Source organism: Chelonia mydas, chromosome 4 (assembly GCF_015237465.2).
Source record: "Chelonia mydas isolate rCheMyd1 chromosome 4, rCheMyd1.pri.v2, whole genome shotgun sequence".
Classification (NCBI taxonomy): Eukaryota; Metazoa; Chordata; order Testudines; family Cheloniidae; genus Chelonia; species Chelonia mydas.
Window position 1 is genome coordinate 15,431,128 of NC_057852.1, and position 17,055 is coordinate 15,448,182.

General features: G+C 48.3%; 1 protein-coding gene across 3 annotated transcripts in view; it reads left to right on the plus strand.

Annotated features, from left to right (window-relative positions):
- The window catches only part of SHROOM3 (shroom family member 3), a 102,123-nt gene extending 86,397 nt beyond the window's left edge, over nt 1–15,726 (plus strand). For 2 of the 3 annotated variants that reach the window (XM_027828808.3, XM_037896723.2), the window contains exons 8-10: nt 61–211; nt 6,749–7,021; nt 7,941–15,726. In XM_027828808.3, coding sequence (XP_027684609.3) covers nt 61–211; nt 6,749–7,021; nt 7,941–8,291 — 775 coding nt within the window. In that variant the 3' untranslated portion in view covers nt 8,292–15,726. The remainder of the gene's footprint in view (nt 1–60; nt 212–6,748; nt 7,022–7,940) is intronic. The other variant, XM_037896724.2, reaches the window with a different exon arrangement.
- The last annotated feature ends 1,329 nt before the right edge of the window (nt 15,727–17,055 follow it).

The window sequence follows — 17,055 nt, forward strand, 5'->3', positions numbered from 1 at the left end:
CCCTTATCTAAACTAAAGCCCTCTCTGGATCTGTTGTGCGTCTTTTTCACTGTGGTATAGAAGAGAAGAAAAGGAAGCTGCTGTAACTTTGGTCACCTGCACTGCTTACTATAACATGTCGGCCCCCAAAGCAGAGCTGCTGAATAAAATCAGAGACTTGCCAAAAGATGTGGACAAGGAAGAGGAACAGCTGGACATCAATGAGAAGAAGGTAAATTCACAGCGTGGGTTTCTGTTGGTCTGTGTGTGCTGCTGCGGGGAGAGAGAGCTGGGGGGGGGGTCCTCTTTCCCTGCCGTAGCCCCTCAGCACCCTTCTGCACCCCAAACTCCTCATCCCCAGCCCCTCCCCAGAGCCCACACCCCAAGCCAACCTCACCCTCTGCACCCAACCCTCTGCCCCAGCCCTGATCCCCTGTTCCCTGGCCCCACTCCAGGGGTCATATTCAGCAGTGCGATCAGGCCCAGCCATGGCCAGGGTGGCCCCAGCCGCGGCCGGAGTGGCTTGGACGCAGGCGCAGCCACGATCAGGCCCCTGCTGGGGTGGCACAGCCAGAACGGTCTGGAAGCCAGCCGCTGCCAGATCGGGCCCAGCCGCAGCTGTATCAGGCCCAGCAGCAGCCGGGGCGACCCAGCCCAGCCCCAGGCTTGGCCCGGCAGCGCGGACCCAGCTGCAACCAGGGTGGCGCAGCCAGAGTGGCTTGGACCCGGCCGGTGAGTGGTCCTCCCCCAGCCAGGACCTGCTGGGGCCGGGGGAGGGGAGCCTATCCTGCAATCCCAGCCCCAGAGCTGCCACGGCAGGGAGAGGCACCTCTCCCCCCAGCCCAGGTGCTGCTGCGGGGAGAGAGAGCTGGGGGGGAGTCCTCTTTCCCCACCGTAGCCCCTCAGCACCCTCCTGCACACCAAACTTCTCATCCCCAGCCCCACCCCAGAGCCCACACCCCCCAGCCAACCTCACCCTCTGCACCCAACCCTCTGCCCCAGCCCTGATCCCCTGTTCCCTGGCCCCACTCCAGGGCCCACATCCACAGCCGGAGCCCTCACCCCCTGCACCCAGCCCTCTGCTCCAGCCCTGAGCCCCCTCCCACACTCCGAACCCCTCGGCCCCACCACCACCACATGAATTTTGTTTTGTGCACCAATATGAAGTCACACATTACTTCCATATTGGTGCATATAACAAAATTAATTCCGCACATGGAAAAAATTAGAGGGAACACTGGTTCCAACTTGTGTGAATTTTGGCTTTCCTAGTGTCAGCTTGAGGTTTGCCCCAGTTGTTCTCGGTGCCATACGGTCTTTATTACAAGAGAGTCCCTGCCCCAAGGAGCTTACAGAAGGTGGGAGAGGAAACAGAAAGGTAGTGACTTGCCCAACCAAGGTCACAGCTCAGGTCAGTGGCAGAGGCAGGAACAGGACCCAGGTCCTGTGATGCCCAGCCCAGTGCCTTGGGCTCTCTCTTGCTCCATTCTGTTGCTGAGTCTCTTGATGTCAGTTCCTAGAACTCGGTTCTGGCAGGGCTGGTGGCGGGGCTCCTAGGTTGCCAGGGGAATTCTCACCTTTGTGACCCACTAAAGATGGACACTGCAAAGCTCGCAAATCCCTGGAGGCAGGTTGTTGCTGGAGAGAACCCACACATATTTCTACGTTCTTTTCCCCCCATGTCAAAAACAAATCACTGCTGTAACTTGACAGCACATTGTGTCTCACTGGACAGGATAACATAACAGTATTTTTATTCCTTCAGTATGACAGGTTAGTTTGAACAGGCTGAAATATATAAAGAGTTGCACAAGTACCCTGTGTTGTAAACCCGTGTATATACTTTGAGCACTGAGCTCACACGTTGCTTGATCTAGTGTCTAGGACACTGGACTGGGAATCTGGCAACCTGGGTCTTAGTCCCAGTGTGGCAACTGGCCTGTTGTGTGAGCTTGGCTGAATCCCTTCACCACTCAATGCTAGTTTCCCTTCTGTGTCTGCTCCCAGCCATTGTCTATTGTGATTGTAAACTCCTTGGGCCAGGGTCTGTCTCTTATTATGTGTATGTAGAAGGCCTAGATAGAAGGGGAACCCAATCTCATTTGGGCCATCTAGGTGCACCCGGAATACAAATAATTAAAGATAGAATTGGGAAGCTCCATTTCATAGGACATTTAAAATAAACCTCAGCAATGTGCTAGAAAATGTTCTGTAGGGAGCAATCCAACCCTGGCAGTGGAATATAGCTAAGGTAACAGGCCTTGTCTCTTTTCTATGATTCTGCAGAGATGCAGGATAATAACTGCACACTGAATAAATGATTTGACAACGCGCAAGTGATCACAAACATTTAGCTTGTGCCTTCGGCCCCACTTAACCCCTGGTTTAAATAACTAGCCTAGTCCACAGTTTGTAGCGCACTTCACTTCAAAGCTACTAGTTTCAGCCAGTCCAAGATTTGCAGCACTGGATTAATTCTTTGAGTGCTGTTGAACATAGCTAACGCCCATCCGCCCGTATCAACAAAAAGACAAGAAGGATAAGGGGTTGAGCTAATGATTCAGATGCATGTAGCGAAGGATTGACAAGCCAGCAAGTAGGTGCGGGCCTGCCAGAAGGGGACAAGTCCCAAGAATCAAAGGTTACATTTGCGTGGGAAAACAGAAATGGATCTGAGTGATTAGCGAGATTGCTTTGGCATGTTTGCTGGGCGTCTGTGTGAAGTAACATTTGCATAGGTATTATGAGGGGAGGCAGCTACTCCAAGAGGTCATTTGGGTAAAGCAAGCACATTTCCATTGTAAATATGCAAAGGACTGTGTGAGCTGGCATTTGGAAGGGCAGGGGAGCCACTGATTAATGAATACAAAGCAAGTGCTTTCAGGTCCATTTCAGACTCCTAGGCATTCCAGGACAAAGCTCTGATTAAAAGGTATGTTTGCTCCCTGCCTCCACCCCCACCACCTGACACTGTCCTGGTACAAGGGGCTCAAGGACAGGGACTATACACAGACAACATTCTGAATGACCGGTCACGGTTCTCCGGCAAAACTTGCAGATCACCAGTGAGTAGCGCCAATGCAGCGCGCTCTGGGCCTGATCCAAAGCTCGTGGAAGTCAATGGAAATGCTCCCATTGGGCTTTAGACCAGGCTCTTTGAGTGGCTCTGTGGCATTTTCCCATTTGCCACTGTAATAATTCAGCTGCCTTCTTTGCTCCTTTGGCTACCGACGCCCTTGCCCCCAGTTTCCCAGGCCCCTGAATTCTAGCTGGGTCACTACAATGGCACCTGGCAAAAGACAAGGGACCTCGGTTCTGTTCTCCCGTACTCCGGTGTGAATCTGGAGTGCAGCCCCTGCAGCCACTGGAGCTACCCAGGAGCAAGTGAGCCGAGGCTCAGGACAAACGCTTCGGCACAGGGAGGTTCTGCCACCCAGCCCAGTTTCATAGGCTGAGCCTGAATTCAGCTGATGATGTCCTGCGTTCCAGCCGCACAGCTAAGGGTTTCACATTGCCCAATAGCGGGGGCCCATCTGTAGCATACAGTAGAAACATATTCTTTCCTACTGAGGAGCAAACTGGGCCTGCAGTCAGAAGTATTAGTGCCAGGGGGTGCTGTTTGGTGTTTGCTTGGCTGTTGTGTGTGTGTGGGGGGGGGGTCGGAGTAGCAAAGGATTCTTGATCACATGTGGTGAGACCAGTGTGGTCCTCTTATGTGTGTAGAATGACTGGATCCTCAGCTACAGCCAAGGAGCACAAAGATGCTCTTTTCACTCCCACAATCCTGGGGCTGCTCTGTGCCTCTTGACTCTCTTGCTATGGATTGCAACAGCCTGAAGGCTGCTCTAAACTACATCAACTGCCAAAGGCAACAAGGGGTCGTTAGGGCAGAGGTTCCCAAACTGTGGGCCGCAGCCTAAAGGTGGGCCACGGCACAGTCCCGGGTGGTCAGCCATTACTGGAGTTTGGGAGGGGCATGGGGAATGTTGCCCCCACCAAACTGTATTTGTTGGTGGAGTGCTGCTGGAGATGGCCTGTGCCTAGGGCTGGAAGAGGGCAAAGCAGTGCTGCCAGATGGAGGGCAAGGAGAAGGCGGTGGCTCCCAGGGTGGCTGGAGGAGGCTGGAAGGTTCACGGCTGTTTCTACTCTGAGTTGCCGCACCCCAGGGTCAATGAGTGTCAGGCTCTCTGGAGTATTGGTCCCATGGCTCTCCCAGGTACCGGGACTCGGTGGTGCTACTCGGTTTCCACCTGGACAATGCCATGATGGGGACCGTCAAGGAAACAGCTGGGCCTCTTCCTGGCAGTGGCAGCCCTCAAGCCCTTTCCTCATTCCCAGGCAGGGGGTGTCTGTGAGGCACCCCAAGGTGCTGGGTGTTTGACTGAGGCAGGGCTGCAGGTGACAAGCTCAAGGCACTCAGCAGGCTGCTGAGGCTGGGGGTGTTGGCAGGGGCTTGCTGTGGCACCTGCCTGGCCCCTTCGCCCTTGCGCTGGCCCTGGTTCCTGCTGAGGCGAGGGGCAGCTCACGCCCGGTGATGCCCCTCTCCCTGACGGATGCACGTTAATAGTGGGCTGCAGTGCCCATTGCAGCTGCACCAGTGGGACTCCGGAGAAAAAAATTGGGAACCCTGCACTAGGGCATAGGAATTCCCAAGCCACGCCCCTTTTCCATGGACACACCCCCTGCACTGGCTGCAACAGAGGTTGGTGTAGGGGCGGCTATGGTGGCTCCAATAATCCCCCTGAGGATCTGCCTGCACAGGGAAGGCTGAATTCACTGAGATTAGAGCCGCTTTGCAAGGGGAGAGCATTGCAAAGTGACCAAAGCACAACCCAGGATCAGAGCCATTCTTACGATGTATTTGTATTCCAGTAGCTCTGAGGCCCCAGTCACAGCTGAGCCCCATTGGACTAGGTTCTGCACAAACACGTAGGAAGATACAGTCCCTACCCTGATGAGCTTACAGTGTAATGCTAATGAATCAGGAGCTGAGGCTATAATTTCTCTTCCCCCTTCCAAAAAACATTCTGCATTAGTACCCAACAACCAGTCATCTTCCCCTTGGTGATTCCCAGCTATAAAATGAAATGACTTAGCTGTGCCCCATCACTGTGAACCTGGGCAGCTGAAATCTATGGTTAAGAGTATTTGTTCACATTTCACTGACCCTCGGCCCTGCCACAGAAATGCTAATGGACTCCGCAATCAGAAAACTAACTGCTGGTGACAGTCTAAACTCCCAACAGTTCTGTGAATCATGCAGCCATCTGGTGGTAACCAGCTAAACGATACTGTATTATTTAGATAGAGGGAAGCTTGCATTGAAAACTACCTCTAATGGGCATCTCCTTGCTTTAAAAGACCACTTCCAAGCATCCCCAGAGTTTCCACTACAGTTTGTTTGACTGTAGTGAAAGATCCACTTTATTTGAAGCACAGAGTCTGCTTACATGAAATTACCGGCACTTCTGATAGAAAGAGGGTTGTTCCTTGAAACGTTTCAATACCCCAGGGACTTACTCTTTGGAATGAGACCTTATATTGTACCCTGTAGCCTCTGTGTGCAATGCATATTCAACTAGCTATAATGATATATTGTTACTCCATAGGAAGCTGAAAGCAAAAGCAGAACACATGGTGTTCCAATGGCTCCCGATGCACACTCTGCTGTGGCTAACTGCTAAGTGAAAGCAGAACTGTAGCATTACCAGCCTCATACCAGGGAATACATGTACTTATTGCTTTCCTCCAAATCCTAATCAGAATCAGGCACGCCAGGGCATGCACAGCATGGCTGCCCTTCAGGGTGATTTTCCCATTGGCTGTGGAACAGCTGCAGGGGTTTTCACAAAATGAGCTTTAACTCTCCTTAGCTGGTAAAGCTACATGCTGGTTTGTTTCTCTTTGCCGAGGGCCACTTCAGCCCAGGTTGTGGGTTCTGCCAAGGGAGAAATGCCACGGCTCTGGCTGAAGCTGAAATTGAAAATGGTACTTGCACCTGATGCTTAGGTTTCTACGTCCTTCAGAGCCCCAAGCTTTTAGCACTTTATAGTGCAGTCTAAGAGGACAAAAATAGGAGGGAAAAACATGACAAGTTTTTTTTCTCTTTTCCCTCAAGGCTTTTTGAGCCAGCATGCACTATGCAGCTAACAACTTCCAGCCCTGGCATTTGTTACACCGTAACAACCCTGGCCAGAGTCTTGGTTAATTAGTCACGATTGCTCCTTTTTTTCAATCAATTTTTAAAATAATGTTTATTTGAACAAAGGACAGTGCAAAAAGTAACATGCAAACAAGAATCCTGAAGGTGTGGGAGTGTGATATAGGCCCAGATTTTTAAAGATACTTAAGTGCCTAACTCCCATTGATTTCAATATATACAGTCTTATAAAGCACTCTTCATCCAGAGATCTCAAAGCACTTTACAAAGGAAGGGAAGTTTCAATATTCCCTTTAAGGTATATCAAGTGGTGCATCAAGGCGTGGCACCAAAAATCTTGCCCAATCATTACAAAAGCAGGTTACGATTTGGGCTACTAGGCAAGTAAAGCGGTACCCTAATATCATTTGGCCAACAGCTCAAACCTTCTCCCATTGAGTTTCACTGTCTCCTCCATTTCCTCTTCTCTCTCCAGCTCATCCCGCTGTGATCATTGTCAGCATTTGCTGAATTTTCATTCTAATGGGACCAGGGCCATGTTTTCATATGGTCACACAGACAGCATAGCATACCCTATAAAGACTAGTAATAATATTTCCCTCCTACCAGGCTGAGCTCATCACGAGTTTGTCCCACAAACTGGAGATCTTGAAGGAAGCTAAGGAGAGCCTGCTAGAAGACATCAAGATGAATAATGCCCTGGGAGAGGAGGTGGAGGTGTTGATCAGCGAGTTATGCAAGCCCAATGAGTTTGACAAATACAAGATGTTCATAGGCGACCTGGATAAAGTGGTGAACCTCTTGCTCTCCCTCTCAGGGCGTCTGGCCCGGGTAGAGAACGTTTTGAGCAGCCTAGGTGAAGATGTGAATACTGAAGAGCGGGTATGTCTCTTTTTGTAAACTTTAGAACGTTGATGATTTTCAGAGTGCTGAACAAACGGGTGATTAGAAGAACACACACATATAGGCTGGGACTTTCAAACGGGCTTCAAGGAATTAGGTGCGTCAACGGGAACCGGGCCTCTAAGTCTCTTAGGAACCTTTGAAACTCCCAGCCATATATAGGATTGTAGCCTCCAAAGTGGAGCCAACAGTTGAGCCTGTTCTGTGGGTATAAAAAACACAATTCTGGCCCCACGAATCTTGGCTGATATTTTGTACAAATGACTCTCGCCCCGTGCATCTTGGCAATGTAAAAAAAGCATTTGTTTTGACTGGTCTTACCATCAGCTGTGCAAGCAGAACTGCAGACGAAGCAGCACATAGTTGGACAAATGGTGGTCTCTTGGCTCCAGCTAACCATGTTTTAGCCCTTTGTGGCCAGACCATGCTCGGGGGGCAAAAGCATGGTAGAAACCATGGCTCGATCGTGTTTTGTTAACAATTTCTAACCCCATCTGCACCATGTTGACCATGCTGTATGAAGTATTGGTCCTAGGGTATTGGAGACACAAGGTGGGTGACGTAATATCTTTTATTGGACCGACTTCTATTGGTGAGAGAGACAAGAAGAGCTCTGTGTAAACTCAAAAGCTTATCTCTCTCACCAACAGAAGATGGTCCAATAAAAGATATGACCTCACCCACCATGTTGACCAAACATCTTCAGAGTATGACTGAGTAGGATTCATGTTTGAGCCACATTGAAATGTTATTCCCCTTCTCCATGTGTGTGACCATGAAAGAGGGAAGCATAGTCCCCAGGCCATCACTGCCAGAGGAGGGCAAGGCTGTCTGTGGGGAGGGGAAGAGGTCGTGGGATTAGCACTGTGATGTTAATTCCCTGTCTCTGATGTGGCAGAGCTCTCTCAATGAGAAGAGGAAGCTGCTGGCTGGCCAGCATGAGGATGCCCGGGAGCTGAAGGAGAACCTGGACCGGCGAGAACGTGTGGTCTTGGACATCTTGGGCAATTACCTCTCGGAGGAGCAGCTCCAGGAGTACCAGCACTTTGTGAAGATGAAGTCCACGCTTCTCATAGAGCAGCGGGAGCTGGACGACAAGATTAAATTGGGTCAGGAACAGCTCAAGTGCCTGACGGAAAGCCTCCCTACAGACTTCATCCCCACGGACACAACAGCAGCAGCGGCCCCAGCCACAGCCCCCCCGGGGGTCAGCAGTAGTTTACCTACACCATCGGCCTCTTCACTTTAACCTTTCCCGGACAAGCCTCGGGTACAGCTCTTCTGCTTGAGTTTATTTAATCGGCATACTTTTCAGAGAGCTCTCAACAACTACAGTGGAGCGATGGGTTTAAAAAGAGAATCCAAGGAAGGAAAAAACCAGTAATAAAGTCTTTGTTTTCCTCTCCCTATGCCATCGCCCCGAGAGCTCACTATGAAAACTTAATCCAGCCTGGCTCACACTAGAGGGAGGTGAAAGATTTCTCTGGCTACAAGGTATGAGGAGGAGGCACTTATTTTTGAATGGGCCAGCTCATCATGGACAAAGATGTCATCTTTGGTAACATGGCATGGTTGCCTCTGCTTCCCCCACCACCACCCCAACACCTCAATCAGAGTGAGGCACTATTGTTAAATAATGAAGGATCTGAAAGAATGAAGCCTTAAAAATAAAACCAACCCACGATGCTCCTGAACGTTATTGATATTTATATTTTTTTAAAAACAAGACTGAATGTGTAAGTTGTTGTACGTATGCTAGTCGCTTACTTGAGTCTTGGCTCTGTATGTAGAAAATGCATTTAATTTTGTATTTTGTGAAAACTTAACAAGAAGAGGAATCTCCAAAGATAGTCGCACCCTAGAATGGAGCATCTTTTCCGGGGGCTTTTTACATAATAAAGGGCAGCCAGAAAAAGCTTCAACCCGTTTCAACATTTGCTGAATCTACCAGTAAGCGCCCTTGCAAAGGAGACTTTGCCCAGCAAAGTATAATCTACCCTCTTCTGGATCCCGTGGCTTGATACATCCAGAGTTTAAACAAGCACTTGTGTGAACCAAGCAACTCAGGAGTCAAAGTTAGGGTGAAGCAAAAAGATTCCCTTCTGGTTCTGGATTCACAGATGATTTAAGACAATACAAAGGCAAGATCTGTGATAAAAGCAACCTGAAGGTTGTTAGTTTGATTTGGGAGAGGGTCTTTAAAGGGCATTACATATAGGTTGCTTTTTCTAAAGGGGATGACGTACACACCAGCATTTCTTTTAAAAACTGTAATACCTCGTTTATCTGGACCCATCTTATCTGAAATCCCCGAATGGCTAACAGTGGGTTACATGCCCCAGCGTGAATAGCTTGCAATTAAGTCTTCTGCCCACCCCAAAAGCTCATTTGTCCTAGTTAGATAAATGGGGCTTCTGCTGTAGGGTTAGTGAGTCATTTCTCAGTCAGTCTAACCTGGGACAACCAAATTTGCCCAACTGAACATCACTTGGGCAACTTACCCAGAGCTCCAGGGCTGCAGGTACTTTGCATTAAGAAAAGCAGATTGGAAATGGCCTCCTTTTTAAGACAGTGGGTGTTATCTCACTTATGGAGCATTGAATTCTTGGACCTCTAGTTCCCCAAGGCTTTGCACATGCCTCCCGAGGAGTCTTTCCACCACCACCGCCCTCCGCATTAAAGATGAGGGAGTCCATGGACTGCATTGTAGAAAGCCATGGGCTACATTTGACTCACAAGACACAGTTTGGTCACTCTGGTCTAACCTCATAGAAATTTTATGTTGCTGCTGCTGTTTAAGCTGTTCCTGTCTTGAGTGTGTGTTTGTTCATCCCATCATACTGCAAGAGGGCCTCAGATACCAGTGCCCCCAAAGGCTCTGACATGCATGGTTTGTAAGACCTTCATGCAATTAATTTATGTTTCAATAGTAAATGGTGACAATGAGAGTGTGCACTGTTTATACTGCTGTTTTTAAGGACCTTTTTCTTGAAGCAAGTGCTCCCTGCAGGCTTCAAATGTATTGCTGCCTTGGGAAGCATGGCAGAGCTAGAGCATGCTACTACCTTGCTGCCATATGAAATTTCAGCCCTCACATACCCTGAAGGTGATCTGCCCTGTGTGTTACAGGATGTCTCTGGAGGAACAAAGCAATTGCATGTCACTATGGCATGCAGAATTTTTTTTGAAAGGAAGAAACTAGGGATAGTCCAAACAGAGCCAAAAGGACCATTTTAGCTGCTTCTTGACTTGAATATGGTTCTGCCCCACAAAGCGTTTCGTAAGGCCCCTCAAGCCAGAGGGAACCTCCCTTTAAAGGTCCCCTAGCGCTAGATAGGTCTGTCACTTTACTCAGTGTCGATTTGCACCAGCTGAGGATCTGGCCCTCTGGCTCATACTCCCCTCAGTCCACATGCTCAGCTTCTGGGGAAGTCAGTTGTCACTGTGTGTATTTACTGGGGTTAGTATATAAGTCGTTTAGAGGTTAACCTCAAATCACACGAGCAGCTGTCATTGAGGCAAATGATCATTTACATTTATACAGCGGAAAGTAAATTACTGTCCATATTGGAATTATAAGCATATATCAAGGAAAAAATGGATCCTCTTATTGTTACTAAACTCTGAGCAACTAGTACTGTCTGTACATTCATGTGGATGCTGTATTTTGAGTACCCATTCCTGGCAATCTTCCTGAAGGAAGTTCCACCATCCCTTTGTCCTGTGTTTCATTGTGATGAGTTAAGGTTCGGGTTTCAGGAAGGAATTTTGCACAACCTTATATAAACATTCTTCTGCTAATTCTCTGGGGTTTTCTGAGTCATCAGATTGGGGAAAGAACATTTTGCCATGTACCTGGAGAAAATTAAACATTTGTCAGTCTCGATGAGTTTGCTTCTAAGTGCCTTTAGCTGGAGAGGAAACTTATTTATTGCCTCATTTCCCATGATGCATTCCTGTTCCCTTAATTAGAAGTAGCATGAAGTGGAAGCCTCTTAATTGTATAGAGAAGAACGTACATGGAACAGCAGTGCACGGTGCAGAGGCTCACTATAACTGTTTGCACATTGCAATGCATTGAAACAAATCAGAACATTCGGCTTTCAGCCATGGGTGTAGCTACAGTGACGTGGCTGCACTGGTGCAAACCCCTAATTTAGACACACCGAACATGTCTCACAGGGGGAGCTTACCCAGGATGCACGTCACTGTGTATCGCGGGCTGCCCGTCTAGACTTGGGGTTTGAACAGACGCAGCTGCAGCGGCGCACCTCAACCAGTGGCTAAAAACTAGAGACAGTTAAGAAATATTCATCCAAAGCAGCTGAGTAACTTTAGGACCCTATGCCCCATTGATTGTCAATGGCAGTTCAGCTCCTAAAGTCACCTAGGTACTTTTTGAAAATGTTACCTGAGATTTTTGATGGGGGAAATAATTCCCTGACCAGCTCTCTTTTGATTTGGTCTATCTCTGAATAGAGTTTCAGCAGCTGTCAGTTCACCAGCAGAGGGTGGGCTGTATTTACTAACTGTTTAGAATGCTCTTTCACAAGGGTCAGTATGCACACAGCCTTGAGCAGTCTCTCTCTGTTTGCTAGACCCGTGAGTAACAAGCAAACATGTAAAGATCTGGCAAAATAGTTGTGTTTGAAACAGCGTAGAGTGTGTTTTCTGGGAGCAACGGCAGCAGGACCTTCCAGGATGGGATGTTCATGACCTGTGTGTTGTGATGGACATGGTTTGGTTTTGTTTCTTGGGATGACTTGTCACAAGTGGGAGATGGGAGGAGCCCAGGAGTGGGGCAATTTTGCTTTTCTTTCTTTCCTCTGGGCAAGTCTGCTGAAGCCAAAAGTTCAGGTGGTGACACGCAGACAGATCTTCTCCCTGCTCAGAAGAGATTCACCATGTTTTGTTTTACAAGGCTGGATTCCATTCAAAACTTAAGTCAACCACGTGAAAGCTTAATTGACAGCTTTGGGCTAGGACTAAATAAGGTATTTTAATGTGCAGTTCGAAAGCAGCGTCCCTGTTTGGGATCCAAACGCTCACTCTGTTCTCCTCCCTTTGCACAGCTGAATAGTGACCGATTTACGGGAAAGGTACAGGTGCTCTTCCTTCTCCTGGGTGCCTTTGCACTACATTCTTGGCTCCCGTGCATGGTTTTGGCCATGGAGAGAGTGATCTTGCTGCTGCCTCATTCTGTAATCTGATATCTTCCATATTCTGTTTTGATCTTCCGCCCTGCGCAACGAATTTGGACTAAATCATCCCAGCTGTCCGTACCAGAGGGGGGAGGGGAAGCTGAGCCATTGGGAATGTTTTGTGCCTAGCCATCATGGAGCCCTGGAGACAGCAGCACCAGGGGTCTTGCAAATCCCTGCATGCCCGGCACTGGATGTGAATGCAGACCCCAAGGTAGAGAAATAGTAACGCTTGGCTTCTGATGTCACTAACCTGCGCTCGTTCTGGGGCAGGCTGTCAGGTGCTCATTGCCGGTGGGTATCATAGGCTGGGGGCAGCTGTGCCTCCCCAAACAGCCAGGTGTGGCCTCTCCCACGCTCAGCCCCCCAGGCCTTCCCCGTCGTGCTTCCCATTCTGCGGCTCCCCCTGTGCGGTGGCCCTCAGGCCGTGCTGCCTGCCTTCCCGGTGCTCCAGCTCTGGGGGGGCTGGAGCAGCACAGCCCACCCTCCTGGCATTGGGGGGAGGGCTGGGGCTGCACTGCCCTCCCTCCCAGGGCTGAGGGGGCTGGGGCCGCACCTCCCGGCACTGGGGGGCTGGGGCCACTATGCCCACCCTGCTAGGTAACGTGAAGTAAAATCCTAATGAAGACCAAACAGATTGGTTATCAGGTCAAGGTCAGTCCTAAGATCCCCCATAGTCTTTCTCTTGACCTGCTAACTCATGAAAGCTACATATTGCCTCGTCTTCACTAGGATTTTACCTCAGGTTAGTTATCTCCAGTTAAGAACATCCTGCTTTTCCCTAGTGAGGAAGCCCCTCGGCTGGGGACCTGTGCGTCTGCTGCTTATGCCTCTTCCTTTTCTGCCCACTGCTCCCTGGCCTGGGTTCAGAATACAAGCCTGAGCCCTGGGCTGTGCATGAGCTTACTTTGGTGCTAAGGGGGTCACGGCCCATACTTTCCCTGACTGTCTCATTCTCAGCAGCCAATGCTCAAGGCCAGATTAACACAGAGGCAACCAAGGCATGTACCTAGGGCCCACATTCCTGGAGGGAGCCCAAAATGGACAGGCCAAACCTGAGCGGCACTGTGACTCTGTGCGCCAGGTTGCAAAGCCATGACAGAGGGGCGGCCGGGCCAAACCTGAAGTGTACATTTGTGTACGGTCCAGTGATGGGTTAATACGGCCCATCTTATCCTTGTGGGCAGTGGCTGGTTTATTCAATCTTGCTATTAAAACAGCAATTCTGAAGAGCCCCCAGCAGAGTGTGGCTGTTTTAACTGATGAAACGTGAGGCGTGGGGGAGGGGACTACTCTATGCACAGGTTTCAGAGCAGTAGCCATGTTAGTCTGTATCAGCAAAAACAACGAGGAATCCTTGTGGCACCTTAGAGACTAACACATTTATTTGGGCATAAGTTCAAATTTATTTGGGTTCTAGACCACGAAAGCTTATGCCCAAATAAATGCGTTAGTCTCTAAGGTGCCACAAGGACTCCTCGTTGTTTTTACTCTATGCACAGTGGACTGGGATGCAAATGTTCCTGTTTTAACTCTTCTAATGGTGACCTACTGATCGTTGGCCAATTTCTGCTGGTTCTCTCAGTAGGGAATGCTGGTGTAAATTGGCACTGCTCCATTGACTTCAGCTGAGGTTCTGGCCTTGTGAAAGAATTAGTGCCCTACATCCCGAGGGGATGTTTTTGAAAAGCAGTGAAACTGTGTAAATGTCACGGCAGCCAGGTCTAGTGCTCTAGATTGGAAGAGGATGGAGGCATGTGTCAGGGAGCACAGTCCTGCAGTGTGTTGTGTAATTACAACGGGCCTTTTAAATCAGCGCTTGGTAAATCCTCAAATACCTCCATTAACAGAGTAGTTACATGGCGCAGGGGGCGGTTGGAATTGCTTTCGGCTGTCATAACATGCTGCATGGCCTGAAATCAATACAGTCCCAGTCATCAAAACTCGGATTTGCTTTCTTTAAAAATGGACAATACAAAGTCAATGATGGGGGATGGGGAAGTGGATTCGGCAATCATACATACGAGATTTTCCCCATGTCTAAAACCATGCCTGGGTTGGCTAATGAAAGGGATTTCATTTTCAGTGAAGGTTAGACATGAGACCATCTGATAGCAAATGCTTTGTGGTTCCAGGCCTGATTCTCCATTGGCCTCGCCCTGGTGTGACTTGTGTAAAGCGGATGTTAAAAGCCAGCAGATCAGCCTGAAAGCATTTTACCCCCGCTTTGCACAAGTTCTAAATGACCGCATGTGGGGCCAGGCAGGACCTTTCCTAGACAGGAGAGATCAAAAGCTTTTCCTATTGGACCCTAGAGTGGGGCCCTGGTCCATGCCTAGAGTTCCTAGGTACTATGGTAATACAAATAATAGATACTAATATTAATAAATGAAAATGAGCGGATATGGGGCATATCTGTTTCTCATACCCAGGTTCCCCCGCCTCTCCTACTGCCCTCTCCCAAGCTGGCCTGAAAGCTAAACTCGATTAACAGACAAAAGGTGCTTCCATTATAACCAACCTAAAGTGTGTAATACAAACCCCAAGGTCAATCTCTCGGTATTCTGGCAGTGTGGTTTGGCCGTGTACTTGCAGCCTCGGTGCTCATGTTTTCCCTCAGACTGCACTTACACTTGGTAGGAGCACAACACTCAGGGCTTTTCTAATGCAATGTCACTGCCTCATGAAGATCACTCGTGTTATGTATTTGTATGTTTTCATGCGGCTAATGTGGGCACCAGGATCCCTCTCTTACCCCCAACAGGCAGAGACAAATTCTGCCCTCGCTAGTCGTGAATCTTCCATACACGTTGCAGGCATTTAACTGAGGGTAGAACTTGGCCTGTGGGGTCAGAAACAAACTGCTCAGCCAGGCCATAGCCAGACCAGCGGCCTGTCTGCATGTGGCCAACACGCGCTCTAGCTAGCACTGAGGCTCTTTAGCATCTCGATCACCAATGTTGAAATCTTAACAAATGCCTCCTTTTCTTCCATGCCATGTTACCATGCAGAAAGAGAGTTGGAGCAGCCTGCTTGTAGTGCCAAGATTATGCACGTGTTCTTAGCTAGATTTGTTGTTTGGTAGTGTTGCATTAGTTGCTGTCACCCTTTTGCAGTGTGTTGGAGAGGGAAGCTGGGGGAAGAGAGAGATGTCTCTTTGGACGCAGGGATAAGGGCACAATTATTTTCCAGTTCATCATAAGGAAATTTTGAAAGTTTGAGTCAGTCAATCTGATCGCTGCTTACAGACAATTTTACTTACTTTGCGCATCTTGGCTACACACGTCATATTTTCAGCTGCTTTCCATGATTCTTAAAATGACTTTTTTTTTTTCTCCTGTGTTGGGGTTGCCAGAGGTTGCCAATCAGTTTACAATTTAAGGTTATTGTTATCATATAGCATTGTGTAATTATGACTTGAAATACATATTTGTTGACATGTAAGAACCACTTAACTGACACTGAAAATAAAAGAAGTGCTATCAAATACTCCATAAACTGATGTCTCTTAAATCAAATGAAGGGGAAGAGAAAGGAAAGGTACTTTTTTCCTTCCCATTTGTTCCAGTGCAAAAATGTATCTTAGAATTGAAATCCAGAGAATCAAATCTTCAGTTGGTGTAAATAGGAACCGGCTTAAGGAGTTACTAAGAGAGGTCAAAATACAGGAGAAGTTAGGTAATGAAAAATGTTGACATTTCCATTTGACAGGATTCAAAACAGATCCCTTTGCCAATTTTGGCCAAATTTTCCATGATCTGTTTTACCAAAATTTTCAAAAAATGTCTGTGTACTGAAAATGCAGTTTGCAGTACAAAAACAGTTTTTGGTAAATGAAAAAATTATTTGGATAAAAATTTAAAAAAAAAAAACATTGAAAGTTTCAATAATATTGACGATGTTTTCCAAAAGTTTCATTTGGTAAAGGCTGTTTTTCAAGAACACTTTTTTTGTGCAAATATGTCAACCAGCTCCAGTTACCAGCATGGCTAGTTAATGCTAAATGTTATATTGGTGGCTAGGCCTTTTTCCTCCTTGTTTAAATGTTTTCAGCCATGACTAGCAGCATCATACCTTCCTAATCTTCACTTCCCTTGCAGGCTTCACTCTCCCCTGCCGTGACTTATCTTCACCTTTTTCCAGACACTCTCCAGGGGTTAAGTAGACTATGCGGTTCTGCAAGATTCCTAGAGAATCTAAGAGTAGCCTACCTGGAGGCAGTGTGTCGTGGACCTACCTACCAGAACCAAGACTGGAATGTAGTAGATTTTGGGAGTTGGTGGGGGAGTGTAAAAATCAGCAGTTGTGGATGCATTTGGAGTGCCCTCTAGTGGCAGGGCTTGGCTATATCTGCACTATGAGCTAGGAGGGATTCCCAGCTTGGGTACACGTATTTGCGTTAGCTCAATGAGAGCTAACGGGAGTGTAAATAGTAATGAAGCTGGGCAGCATGGGCCGTGGTTGAGTGTAATATTTCTCTCGACCTATTTTATCCTGTTCTATTTAGCAACCGTTTTATTAAGCTGCTGGTACAACACGAGCCAGCCTAGGTGCCTATTGTTAACTCGGTACACCAGCCTCCTTGGTAACAACAGGAGTAGTTACAGCTCCGGAGCTTCAGCCATCTCACTTCACCCCTCAGGGCTTCCCGCAGGAAGTACTGCACACCACACCGTTCCCTCCCACCGTCGCTCCTTGCAGTTGTTGTGTCCAGAGCACTGGAAGCTGCCAACATCTGTGAGCAGGTCAGTAAACGCAACAGTGAGCGAGGGAGTGGTACCAGCTGGCCCTAGATGGGTCAAATGAACAGGT